Raw genomic sequence first — 13,010 nt, 5'->3', positions numbered from 1 at the left:
CCCACTCAGCCAATCGCAGTGCCCTGAACACTGGCTTTTTCATGAATGAGAAACAGCACTAGCAAGGTGTACGCACATTCACTGAAAATACTACTACTGTTGCGCATGTAAAAATAACGGGGAAAGGTACATGCACATTTTCCATTGTGCATCGGGTAAGGCTTTGGAACCCTTAAAAAAAAAGGTCAAAAACATCAAGAGCAAAAGCAAATCAATTACGCCTAGTTTTGACATTCTTACTATGAATTAATATTAATTCCCCTTGACGTGAGGCAGTACTTCCTGAACCTTCTCTTCGGAACAAGGATGTAGGAACCGTTGGCAGTTAATGTTTACAGGCATTACTATCTGTTTTATGTAAATCATTATTACAGTGTGTTTTTCCATCTCTGGGAGGGAGTAACAGATAGCTGGCTTTCTATGAAGTTAATGTCTCACATGGAAAAAGTTTTTTTTTTTCTTTTTTGGAGGGGGTTACTGCTTTGGGCAACAGTGCCATCTATGGGTACATAAAGACAGACGTCTTCTCAACTGCACGTGTATTTCAAAGAGCTGTTTACAAAAGATCCAATAATACTGGATAAAATGGAAAGTAGTCTCTAATAAAAAGGTGTGTGATTTAAAAATGGTATGATGTTAATTACCAGATTTACACAATTCTTTATTTGAGGCCACATGCCCACAAATGGCAAAAAGAAAATAAATAAATAACATCAGACTTAAGCTACAACACACACAGAAATTCAGTTAATGAGAAAAAAAAAATCAAGTAGCCAGCACCTTACATATTGTTTGTTTTTATAATCTCATGAACCCAATCACTGACATTAAAATATATACAGCACCAAATTCTAATATTAAAGCAATATTCCAGTCAATAGCACACACCTTTTTCCATGTTTTTGTCTCTGACAAATTAAGTCTGACGTCATTCCTTTCAGGACGGAGTCATATCACAAACCCTTATTTAGAGAGCGACGGCTATTCAATGGAGAAACACTGCCACCTATTGGTCAGGGAGGTTAACAGGAACCGATATCAAGATTGCTGACACAGGTTCTTCAGAAAGATCAGTTAAAGGTTATGCCTCTGACCTATCCTCTACGACTGCTTGATATACTCTTCAATAATCATCACTACACACCTCATTTTATCTTCACCAGCTCTGCTAATGGCCCAGAGAGTGAAGATTACTGGAATACAAATGAGATGGTGATGTCTGAAATTAGAATCCACTTTGCAGGAACTGGTTCAGTAACTGGTTCTGTAGATTAGTCATAATCAGCTGGCACATGAGAGTATCCTTCTGCTTTGCAGAAGCACATGGCACATAAACCCTTCCTGTAAAGGAGTGAGCAAGCAAGGTTATGCATGTTAAAACATACTTAAACATAAGCTTTGCTAACATTCACTCCTCTAGTCATGTGTCTAGCTCAAGGAAATGCATAGTCAGTGTGATAATTATACTCAGATTACGCTGCTAATACCAGAAGCAGCAGGTCACAACTCAGCCAAATACCAATTATAAAATATTTACTGTTCTGAAATCCAACTAGCCAAGGCAGATTACATGATATTGCAAAAACGCTTGACATAGGAGTTAGCACGCATTAATTCTGTATTATTGCATCAAGATATTAAAATTACTCCTTGTATGTGCCGGAGAACACAGTACTGCTGGATGATGCCAAGCACAAAAGTGTATATGAAGTACACAGAAGCAGACCATATTAAAAATACTCTACTTAGATTTGTTTAACTTGTAATATGTTCTTGGTTAAACAAAACCAATAAACAGAAGAGCTGACTAGAATATGTAACTATAAGACAATGTAATACAATGTAAAAAATGTAGAGAGGAAAACTGAGATACCAGGGGAGAGAAAGCCCATTGTAGATGCAGTGAGTTAGCATTTGCTAACTCACTGCATCTAGTTAGCATTGTAGCATTTGCGAAGAGTTAGCAATATAAATATTTAATATTTTGTATGTTAAATTTGAGGTTCTGCCATATTCGCTGCTCGTTAACCAAACTGTGCACACAGGGCAAAATAAATCTTCTTTTGGGCAGATGTAAGTCCATCTGGAATAGTTTAGCCATCAGGTTAATGAGCTGGTTATTTTAGTCAGTCAAGCTGTGTAATTTAGTCAGCATGTTAGGTTTTGGAGCAGTTTAGCGAGACGGTTTGAGAGCTGAGACTTATCCAGAATGTGCAATGAGTGAGTGAAATTCAATACCATGACATAGTACAAGTTACCTGTTGAAGACATGTTTTAATATTGACAGTTCCTTCTGGCAAATTATATTTGATGCTTCTTTCAGAGCTCAGTTTGTTTATACACATTCTGGCTTCCTTGTGTTCTATTGCTTTATTAACTTTTACGCCAATAAAAAAGTAATAAAATCAAAAAATAAACTCTTGAGTAATAGCAGCATAAATTATAAAGCGTACAGTTATCTGAGCACAAAATCATGGACCTTGATGACAAATATAAGGCACATCTGGTTAAAGTTTCATAGTTCTAAATGAACACAGAATCTACTGAGCTACACAGCATGGTTCAGAAACCACGTCCAGCCGTTGTCTTTCCAGACTGAATGTACAATGGGAAATTACTATAATTACATTGGTAAGAAAGTATGGCAGGAGACAGCTTGTTTAAAGGCAAGGTTTTGTCCAGCTTATTAAGATTTAGTCTCAGATCTTTCTCACTTTGCTCTGGAGAAATGAGAGCGGAAAAAGCAACATCACAGTCAAACCACATCTAAATCTTCAATCATACATTTCCTGAACTGCAATTACAGTTATTTTCCTGCAGTTGAAAGGAAAGAAACAAACAATGTTAGCAAAATTAGTCTTTAAGCCACACACATAACATTTTACTGGGAGAGGGCGATTCCAGCATCAGCAGAGCAAATACATACAAATGAGCACCTATTTTGCCATTGTACAGAGCAAGAAAATGAAAAATTATCCAGCAGGTCTATGTTTGTCAGTGTGTGGAGGTGGTGGTTAATGTTTAAAACGTGCTTACTGTCAGAATGCATTGGTAGAAAGAAATTTGATTGTGTTTGTATACAAGGTGGTATAGCCAATGCCATTCATTCTTACATGTTATAATTCATTAGTTTATTTCATTAGAATTAGGAACGAAGAATCGGCTGATTATTGCTCCAAACAAATGATCTGAAATCTGGCAGCTTATTGGGTTATTTAACATTATATTAAAAATGTATGACACAGGTAATTGCGCACTCATAGTATTTGAAAGCTGCTACTACATCTCTACTTAAATTTCAAATAGTAATTTACATATATTACTGTGCTACATACATCGGAAAGTCAGAGGAAACAAGGTAACTCATTTGAATAGAAAATTATATTTAGTGTTTTTTTTTTTTAAAAGGCCAATAACAAGCATAAACATAACTCATTAATACACACAACCTTCTTACCCAAATCAAATTTTATACAAACATCTCTCCATCCCTATTCTAGTCTCTACAAATTACAGTCTCTACAGTTAGCTTACATAACTGCACATTCAAATGTGTAAACGGAACACATTTTATATATTCTGTATCAGCCAACAAATCCCATTTAATCATACACCAAGAATGTTTATTTGTACTACATTATGGGTGGCCTTTCATTATGTTATGTATCTGTACTTCACGTTGTCCCGTGTTATGTGTAAAATGCATCATCATTTTAAATGATACAAAGAATAAATGGGAATCCATATAATAGTCATTTGACATGTGAATATAAGTGGTAAAAACTTGCTTTATAAATCCTTCCAAAGAACTGTCATTTCACTACCTTTAAAAGGATATTCCCTGCACCTACTATTATTCAATAGAATTGATTGATAAATATCTCAGACCTTGAATAATAAAAGGTCTCTCTTTCACCCTTTCTCTCAGACACACAAAATCAGTTGACACTCTTAGGACAGAACAAACCATATGAAAACACAACTTTTACCTAAATTATGTCTCCACCCTACACACACACACACCTTTCCTCACAAACCACAACTCTACTTCACCTATGACTCATTTCTACCATCAGTGCAACATTCAAGTCCCATGCAGAGCACAGCTGTGAAATTATCCTGATGTGCACCATACAGCAGCTGCTGTGGATACACACAGTTGATGCTTTCTATGTGTTTTAAACAAACAAAAGTGACAGAGCAACAAGACCAGAGTCCATAATGTAAAGTAGGACTGGACCTACATCACCACTGATCCAGCCATTCATAGCACACAGAGACAGGAGAAAGAAGAGAGAAGTTTAGCGAGCACTTTCGCTCATTGAAGCCATGTTCAACATCAGCACTGCAGAAGTCAATGAATCAATAAAATTACACAGTGCCAAAGTGAGTCCTGCGTAATATGATAAAGTTTTGATGGAACACTACCAAATTATTCATTCATTCATTATCTGTAACCGCTTATACAGTTCAGGGTCGCAGTGGGTTCAGGGCCTACCTGGAATCATTGGGCGCAAGGCGGGAATACACCCTGGAGGGGGCACCAGTCCTTTACAGGGCAACACACTCACACCTACAGACACTTGAATTGCCACCTACCAACTGTGTTTTTGGACTGTGGAAGGAAACTGGAGCACCTGGAGGAAACCCACACAGACACTGGGAGAACACACCAGTCACCCGGAGCGGAACCTGAACCCACAACCTCCAGCTCTCTGGAGCTGTGTGACTGCGACACTACCTGCTGCACCACCGTGACGCCCACCACCAAATTAACATTTAAATAAATACATTTTTTAAAAATGTCATTACTGTGTGGATATGTTTATAATCTCACACACAAAAGTAACAGCACATTAAATTTTATATCATCCACCACACTCACTCCCCAACAAAATTATCAAGGCAGCATTTGTGATGGACTACAACTTTCCTAAAAATCACATATTAGGTTTGTTTACAGTAGAGGATGTATTAAAAAAGTGCACCTAGAAAGTCAACACAAAACGCACCAAAATCTTTGCAAATAGTGAGAACAGCCCCAAACACCAAGTCCTATACCTGGCATGTGTTGTTATTGAACTGTGTAATCTGGTGTCAAAATAGAGGTGAAATGGAGTTCACAAAGGTTATTGAGAGACAGTGCACTGATGTTGACTGAGTCAATATAAAAGGTATAATCTCTGTATGGCACACATGCTGCTTTACAGAGAACAGGATTGAGAAAGTGCAGCTTGTCGCACATTCCCATCTGGGAAAAAGAAATGCAAGGACAGACTCAAATTGCAGGTGAAGACAACCACTTATTCAGGGCAGGGTCAATGAAAATAGCAGCCCTCAAACTTTAGTCAGTGCCATCACATTCCCACTTGACACCCTGCTCAGATCGGATTTAAAAGTGCAACTTTTAAAATCCCATAATTTATTAAAATATTATAAACCAGTCTGTCTCAGTTTACAACATGAGCGTATGCATTTGTGGGGTTCTGGAGGGCTACATAGCTCTCTGTCTGCTTTCAAAACACTCTTGGCGAAAAATCACTCTAGTCATGAGCAAGGGATTCCAAACCCATTATAAACTTATCACAATACACAAGAGTCTTAAGAACTCACCTATAAATGCCACATAAGCAAGTCTATTCTTGCAAAGTTCACTATTTGTTATCCACAATATGCTTGTAGCTTCAGTACAACCTTAACTTCAGAAACTAACTGCATCTTGATTTACATACTACATTTGTGAGAACTGGAAAACCTGTAAATTTTAAAAATTTATCAGCAACATGAGACATTAAAGATTTAAAATGTATTAATGGCTGGATATAAATGCCAGGAGGGCACATTCTACAGCAGGGTAAAAGGTACCAAGCACTAAGTAAATCTGAACATGGCTTCAACACGTCCTTCTTCCGAAATGCCCAAACCAGCACATTCTGTTTCGCATCAAGCACATAATTCTGAGTTTACCCTACTTCATGATGAACTCCATCACCCCCCCATTTAAAAAAAAATAAAAAATATAAAGGTCAAAGTGCTGCGAGTTTTCTGAGGACACATCTAAACAACACAAGCCAAAACACACCGGCTGAGAAAGCTGTTTAAACACCCTGTTCATTGGACTAGGTCTCATAATTCAATGCAGCTGCAGACTGTATCTCTACCCAGCCTAAAATATCTCCAGATAATTACTGTCATCTGGAGCCATGCCCCTTGAGGAGAACAGAGTGCATGGACGCAGTTTCTATCCAAATGAGCCAGTGATTGCTGTGTTTATCACTGTGCAACTAATGTTGATTTTTTCAGTTAGGCCAGGTCAGTCTGTTGTCAGTCACTGGTTCTGATATATAGATGATAAAAGTCTGTGGTCAAAGTAAAAAGAATCACAATAAAGCTGCTAAGAGCTCAGTCTGTTTAACGTCTCCCATACATTTGCCATAAAAGTTGCACTTCCCATTTATTTAATATAATACCAAGCTCAGTCTGTTTGGCTCAGTTATTTAGCAGGCATTTTTCTACTCTTTGAATTTGTGATTTATATAAGCACACAGCCAGCCAGATGACCCTGTGCACCCTGAGTCGCTCTTGCACCCGGTTTACTTTACAAAGCTGAGCTGATGGCTACCAGATGTCCAGGCTGTGAGGCCAGGGCCCAATTGCTAACACAACAGGGGCCTTGTGTCTCTTGCAGCAGTAAAGAGCAGGCTAGGAGCTGTTGTTTAACTCCTGCTGGGAGAAGAATAACAGCAAGAGACAGAGAGACTGAAAAGAGAAATATCTGAAAGTGCATCCTCCAAAAATTCACCCAAGAGCTACAAAAAGACAAAGCTCAGTCAAGTCACATCAGAGGACCACTCCACTACCCTGTGCTTACATATCATTTGCCCATAAAACATATGGGCCAAATTAAATTTTCCTTTTTTGAAAGCTTTTTGTTGTCAGTAGGTCATTAACATGGGCATTACCATTTATTCATAGACTAGGCTTGATCCATATCCAGGAAACTAATGCTGTATGCCCAAAAGTTTGTACACCACATCACATTTTCTTTCCCACAAGCAAGGGAAAGACTGGAGGGGAAATAATTAAAAAAAAAAAAAAAAAAAAAGAAAAGAAAAAACCCATACCTGACAGTTCCAGTACTAAAGAAAAGTTCATCTGCAAGTGCTGGGGACATGACCTATTCACTCAGCATGGTTAGACTGACATCTAGTGGCATGTCTCTAAACCTGGCAAGCTCACCCTCAAACATTAATCAAATTAGTCTGAATAACCCGAGTATTTACAAACTAACAATGGTGGATCCATTTGACTGTCATACATTGCTGTGTTTGCTGCATAAATTGTACTGCCAAAGTTATTCTGCTCTTTTTTTTTTTTTTTTTAAACCAAACTGCCTAATCAAAATGTTTTATAGCACCAAATCCTGTGTTAGCACACTCCAAATAGGGATTGGGAACTATAAAACTGTTTATGAGATGGCTCTGAATATTCCAGATATAAAGCAATAAATGTTTAGCCATAACAGCAGATTGTTGAATTGCTTATTTGTTGAAGTTTGTTGATTATTGAAGCAACTTTGTTGGTTTAAATATGTTTTAAACCCTAAACAACATAGTAGCAACATAACATTCTTGATAAAATGCCTGTAATGCCTGTAAATTCTGCCCCCTCTGGATATATTTAATAAAGATATTTACATCAAATAAAATGCTAGTAACAACATCAAGTATAAAGACTTACATTAGTCAACAATTTGCAGGCAGACGCAGCAGAACAGTATCATTTACTGTAACAGAACAAGTTCAGTACCACAAAAGTGTTTGTTAAACAAATACCTGTGATTTTATATCCACTTGCAGCCAGTTGTCCAGCCATGTATTCTGCATCCGAGTTGTTATGCGAGCAGCCCCACGTTCTAATCCACACTTTCTGCGTGCCTGGGATCACACTGTAAAAAGTAGTCATCCTTAGATACAAATCAAACTCAACACAAACATTTCAATTAGGATTTATTCTGAAAGAAACCTGAGGGAACAGTTCAAAATTACAAAAGAGCTAGGCAGAACTCCTGAGTTTAAACAGAGCATATTATAGACTAATCATTAAATTATCAGTAAATAAATTTAAGGCTTTAAAAAAAAAACAATAAAAAATTCAAGGTCAATTAAGTAACAACACTTTAACCACAAACGCTCATGATTGGTTACGTTTGTGTTAGGTGTTTGAATGTTATTGTTTTTTATTAAGTGTGTTTTAAACTTATCGGGAAAAATATTTAATAAATAAATAAGCATTAAGAAACAACAAATCTGCAAAAAAAAATAAAAATTAAGCAAAGACTTTGAACACCCACAAGGACATGCTGCAAAAATATCTACATTAACCTGAATGTGTGGGTCACTGTCAGTTTACAGCAGCATTTCTCAAAGTGTGGGGCATGCAAGTATTGCAGGTGGGGTGCAAGGAATCTAAAGAAATGAGCATTTCTTTATTAATGAGCCCGTCTTAATTAATGCCTTTCTGTTTTGTCTATGGGTTCAAGTCCTGCTCCGGGTGACTGTCTGTTTGGTGTGTTCTCCCTCCACAGTCCAAAAACACACGTTGGTAGGTGGATTGGCGACTCAAAGTGTGCGTAGGTGTGAGTGAATGTGTCAGTGTGTGTTGCCCTGTGAAGGATTGGCACTCCCACCAGGGTGTATTCCTGCCTTGCGCCCAATGATTCCAGGTAGGCTCTGGACCCACCACGACCCTGATCTTGATAAGCGCTTACAGATAATGAATGAATGAATATTTTGCCTATAAAACTTACTCTGTCAAAAGCACCCACTCACAGTGGATTCATTAATAGCCCTTAAACATAAAAAATAATTTAAAAAGAGCATTTGCTTTTATTCACAAACTTTTATTTTGTAAAAGCGCCACTGAGCAAGTCAGACATGATGAGTCTTCTTTCAGCCTTCATTAAGGCTCCTCTTCAAATATAAAGCTACTCCAATTACACAAGTTTACTGGCCTCCAATTCACCATCAGAGTCTGGTTTATAAAGTTAGTTTTTACCAGCTCTGGGCTTGAGGTCAGTAACGAGTGCACAGCAGATAACTATGGTGGCTAATTACAGTTATAAAAGTGGCTTGTATATAACTGTTAGGGAAACGCAGGAGGATCTGAGACTTGTAGAAAAGGTTTGAGAACCACTGGATTACAGTGAAATGTGCTATAACGTCTTCTAGTCTCTGGCAGCAAACACACAGACAGACACGAATCTGAAGCAGCCAGTAGCCATCTCAGCACCCAGGGAGCAGTTAGGAGTAAAGTGCAGAGTAAAGGAGGCATAGGGCCAAGTATTACAGGCATAATGGGACTCAGCCCATAAGAAGAAGGAGAAGAAAGGGTGAGCAGACACTTTTGAATGTCTATAGAACTGTGGCACTTACTTCCATAATTATGAAATCTTTGAGCACCTATTAAATCTTTTATAGGGTTATCTTTTCTTAGAGATACTGCACAGAGTAATGCCTGAGTCTGGCTTTTATATTATAAAAACATAAATCCCAGGTTTTAAGCATAGGCTCCCCTCAGAGTGGTGTTTACAGTCCTTTGCTGTGTTTTCTTTGCAAGCTACAGTCAGGCATATTATGAATCAAATTTAAGATAACCGTTTATTAATTTTGTTAAATATAATGAAGACCCTCCATTATTGGTTTTATTACTAATCATCTAAGGATGAGAATACAAGCATCAAAAGACCGGTTAAAAAGTGTGAAATCAATAGTTTTACTTTGTAAACAAACTTTTTTTGTGAAATCCAGAGAAACACTGCAGCCGGCAATGACTAACAGGAAAGAGTTACAAAGCATCTATTGTTTTACCTTTGATACTCTGAATATTAATTCACTGATCATAAAGGTTCAAGAAGCTGTTCTGTTTAAGGATATTTGAAGAAACTTGGTTTATAGATTTTAAATAATGTTTAAATGTGTACCGCTGGATAGCATCCAGAATTAATCTAAGAGTTCAGAAGGGAAGCTTGGACTGTTCGAAATGGAGAGCTTTGGAGAAAGTTGTATCTGTAGCCCAAAAAAGTATTTGGATTTTCCTCCCAAATGCAGAAACTTTGTATACTGAGAGTGTGCATATGAGATCACTGAAAATTTCAGGGGATCACAATTACCCCACAAATGACCTTTGTGTTTTTTGCACGCAGACAATAGGACAATTAAATCAAGAAAAGAATAATCATTTTTATCTTAGTGTGGTGCACATTTAATTGCCTCATTGTTTTTTGATTTTTATGTGTTTTATTGGTTGTTTATTTCTTATTTTTTATGTATTGTTATGTGAATAGCTCCATGCATTTAATTCCAAATGCAGCAAATGGCAGTAAAATTAATTAAAACTAAAGCACACAGCGTACTCGGTTCTGACAAAGTCTGACCTGTCTGCCTGCAGTTCCTCAGCTGGCTGAAGCTCCTTTCTTCTCCTCACCCGAGGAACAACTGTCTGTCTGGAGAACTGACGCTGGACAGAGCTCAGGTCATGACTGTTCCCCATGTCCTCGATGTCATCAACAAGGGATTCACAGGCAGAAGGCATACTGATCTGTTGTTAATGAGAAAAGACATTCACAGTTAGGAAAAACAAAATTTCAGGTTTGTCTGACCATTTCTCATTTAGCTGTAAATCAGACAGACATGGCATTAAGCATTCCAGTCCAAAGAACTGGTTTGCTTCCTAGTGTTGTGCTTATGTAAAATGTAACGGTGGAGAATGCTGTAGTTACTCATGCCTCGGCTGTAATGTTAAACAACTGTAGGCAGTTTCACCGGAATTCCTGTGTCGTTGTAATACACCTGAAAGTTTGCGCATTCTGAATGTCAATTTGACCTAGCAGCAAAGCCACTAAATCTGGAGTGCAGTTTTTTTCAGATAAGCTTTCTCAGGCACAGAATGCTCTTGTGCTGTTGTCCCTCAAGTTATTCCTAGCTAACAGTTATTTTGTACTACTGTATGACAGAATTTCTGATTTAGATAAACATTAAACTGAGGACTGTCCAATAGCAACGACCCTCAGCTTTATCTTTTGGACACAACTGACTCCAACTGGTCCCAGGTGATGGTGTATTAGGGGCGGAGAGGACATAAACAGTGCTCCGTGTTGCTGTGGCTTCTGTAGGTTTGCGGCACGCTAGACCCGCATGGCAGTTCAAAACAAACACGTAAAAGCAGAAAACAACGCAAATTCAGACCTTTGAGTCGACACACACGAGCAGGAAAGTGTCTGGGTCAGAGTAACCTTGGTCCGGGGGCAGTCCGAGAGTAGATATCTGTCCGTCCTTTAGTTTTGTGTTTTATTTATCTAACAGCCATGGTATGAAGCAAACAGTGCTAAGGCTACTACGGCAAAGAAGAGAGGACAAACCGCGTTTTCACAACGACGTGTTGCCTCGGTACACAGGCTCTTGAACCTGATTGGTTCGAGTGGGTATAGGCGGGAAAAACATTCTATGCCCACAAACATTGAACTGGCGATAAATAACTTAATGAATGAAAAAAGGCTTTCTTTTTAAGCGGTTCTCTTTAAAAAAGACAACAGCAAACAAATAATGTAATATTGTAATAAATCCCAAAAGCATGAATACATTGTATAAGCGTGGTATGTTGCTGTGGCAGGTCTAATAACCAGTGTAATTAATATTCTGATTTTATACGGCATTAATGTTTGTAGCTACATATTGCTCATTTTCTTAAATGTTTATCTGAAATAAAACATTATTTATGCTCTTTATTTTAAAACAATTGGACTTCATATTTATATACATTTTTTCCAGGTGGATTAGTTTTGGTTTTGTTTTGTTTGCCTGGATGATTTTTGGGTTTGTTTATTTTGTTTTGTCATTTTTCATTAATTTAGGCTATTCATTAATTTAATTGAATTGTTTGTAACCGTCACCCCAGACACAGGGAGAGCACACCACAATCCTGTGCCATTGTGCCACACTTTTTTGTCATTTTACAAATCTTTATTAGTTTATATATCGTCATTGTCCAAAGAAAAACACGTATCTCTATTGTTGATTTTTAGTTCGCTATGCTAAGGCTATGTGAAGATTATTGCTGTATGAACCAATATAAATGCTTCAAAACTACTTGAAAATAAATATTTTAACTTCCATTGAAAGTTGATATTTTTTTCCTTCTTCTATTTTGGAGATGTTTTCCTTTGTACAGCTGCAGTATATATGTATTTCAATATATTTTTGTGTTGGAATCACACATACCTGAGACTAATTTAGCACATAATTTGCTCATATATTTTAATATAAATTTGTTGAGTAAATATACATATGCATTTAACTATGAATTTCAAGTGGTACTGGTATGAAAATATTAATTCATTCATTCATTCTTTCATTCATTATCTGCAAGCGCTCATCCAATTCAGGGTCGCGGTGGGTCTGGAGCCTACCCGGAATCACTGGGCACAAGTCATTCAAAGGGCGACACACACATACACCTATGGACACTTTTTGAGTCGCCAATCAAGATACCAACGTGTTTTTGGACTGTGGGAGGAAACTGGAGCACCCAAACACACCAAACTCCTCAGTCACCCTGGTATGAAAACAGTATAGTTCTAACGTGTGAAGAGGAGAGAAAGGGAAGGAGAGTCAGGGGAGTCTATTAAAAGTCTGCGGACCGCCTGTTCCTTCGCTGTTTTGCATTTTGTCATTTCAATATTCTAACTTTTACACCTCATCTGATGTAATATTTGGGTGTTTTTTTTATTTTGGCCTTGTTTTTATGCGTATTTTCGCATACAATAAAACTGGCGAGTTTGTGTTTGGTGCAGCTTAAACAGACAGAGGAAAGACAGTCCCTTGAGCTGTGAGAGTGACATTACTTTTTGCACTACCGTGTTTGTAAATATACATTTCTACTTAAATGATGAATGAGCTGGTAATTAAAGACTGGGTAACTACAAAGATTATATTTTTTACTTTAATACACAC

The 13,010-nt window shown here is 37.6% G+C and overlaps 1 protein-coding gene across 1 annotated transcript in view; it reads right to left on the bottom strand.

The window, feature by feature from the left end:
* cdkal1 (CDK5 regulatory subunit associated protein 1-like 1) overlaps window positions 1-11,413 on the bottom strand; it is a 293,873-nt gene extending 282,460 nt beyond the window's left edge. Inside the window, exons 1-3 of the mRNA XM_066683019.1 lie at window positions 11,247-11,413; window positions 10,436-10,599; window positions 7,836-7,948 (exon numbers count right to left, since the gene is read on the bottom strand). Of these exons, the coding sequence (XP_066539116.1) occupies window positions 7,836-7,948; window positions 10,436-10,593 (271 nt within the window). The 5' untranslated portion in view covers window positions 10,594-10,599; window positions 11,247-11,413. The remainder of the gene's footprint in view (window positions 1-7,835; window positions 7,949-10,435; window positions 10,600-11,246) is intronic.
* Window positions 11,414-13,010: the final 1,597 nt, after the last annotated feature.

This window comes from Hoplias malabaricus, chromosome 10 (genome assembly GCF_029633855.1).
Source record: "Hoplias malabaricus isolate fHopMal1 chromosome 10, fHopMal1.hap1, whole genome shotgun sequence".
Classification (NCBI taxonomy): domain Eukaryota; kingdom Metazoa; phylum Chordata; class Actinopteri; order Characiformes; family Erythrinidae; genus Hoplias; species Hoplias malabaricus.
This window is presented reverse-complemented; position numbering and strand designations above follow the sequence as displayed.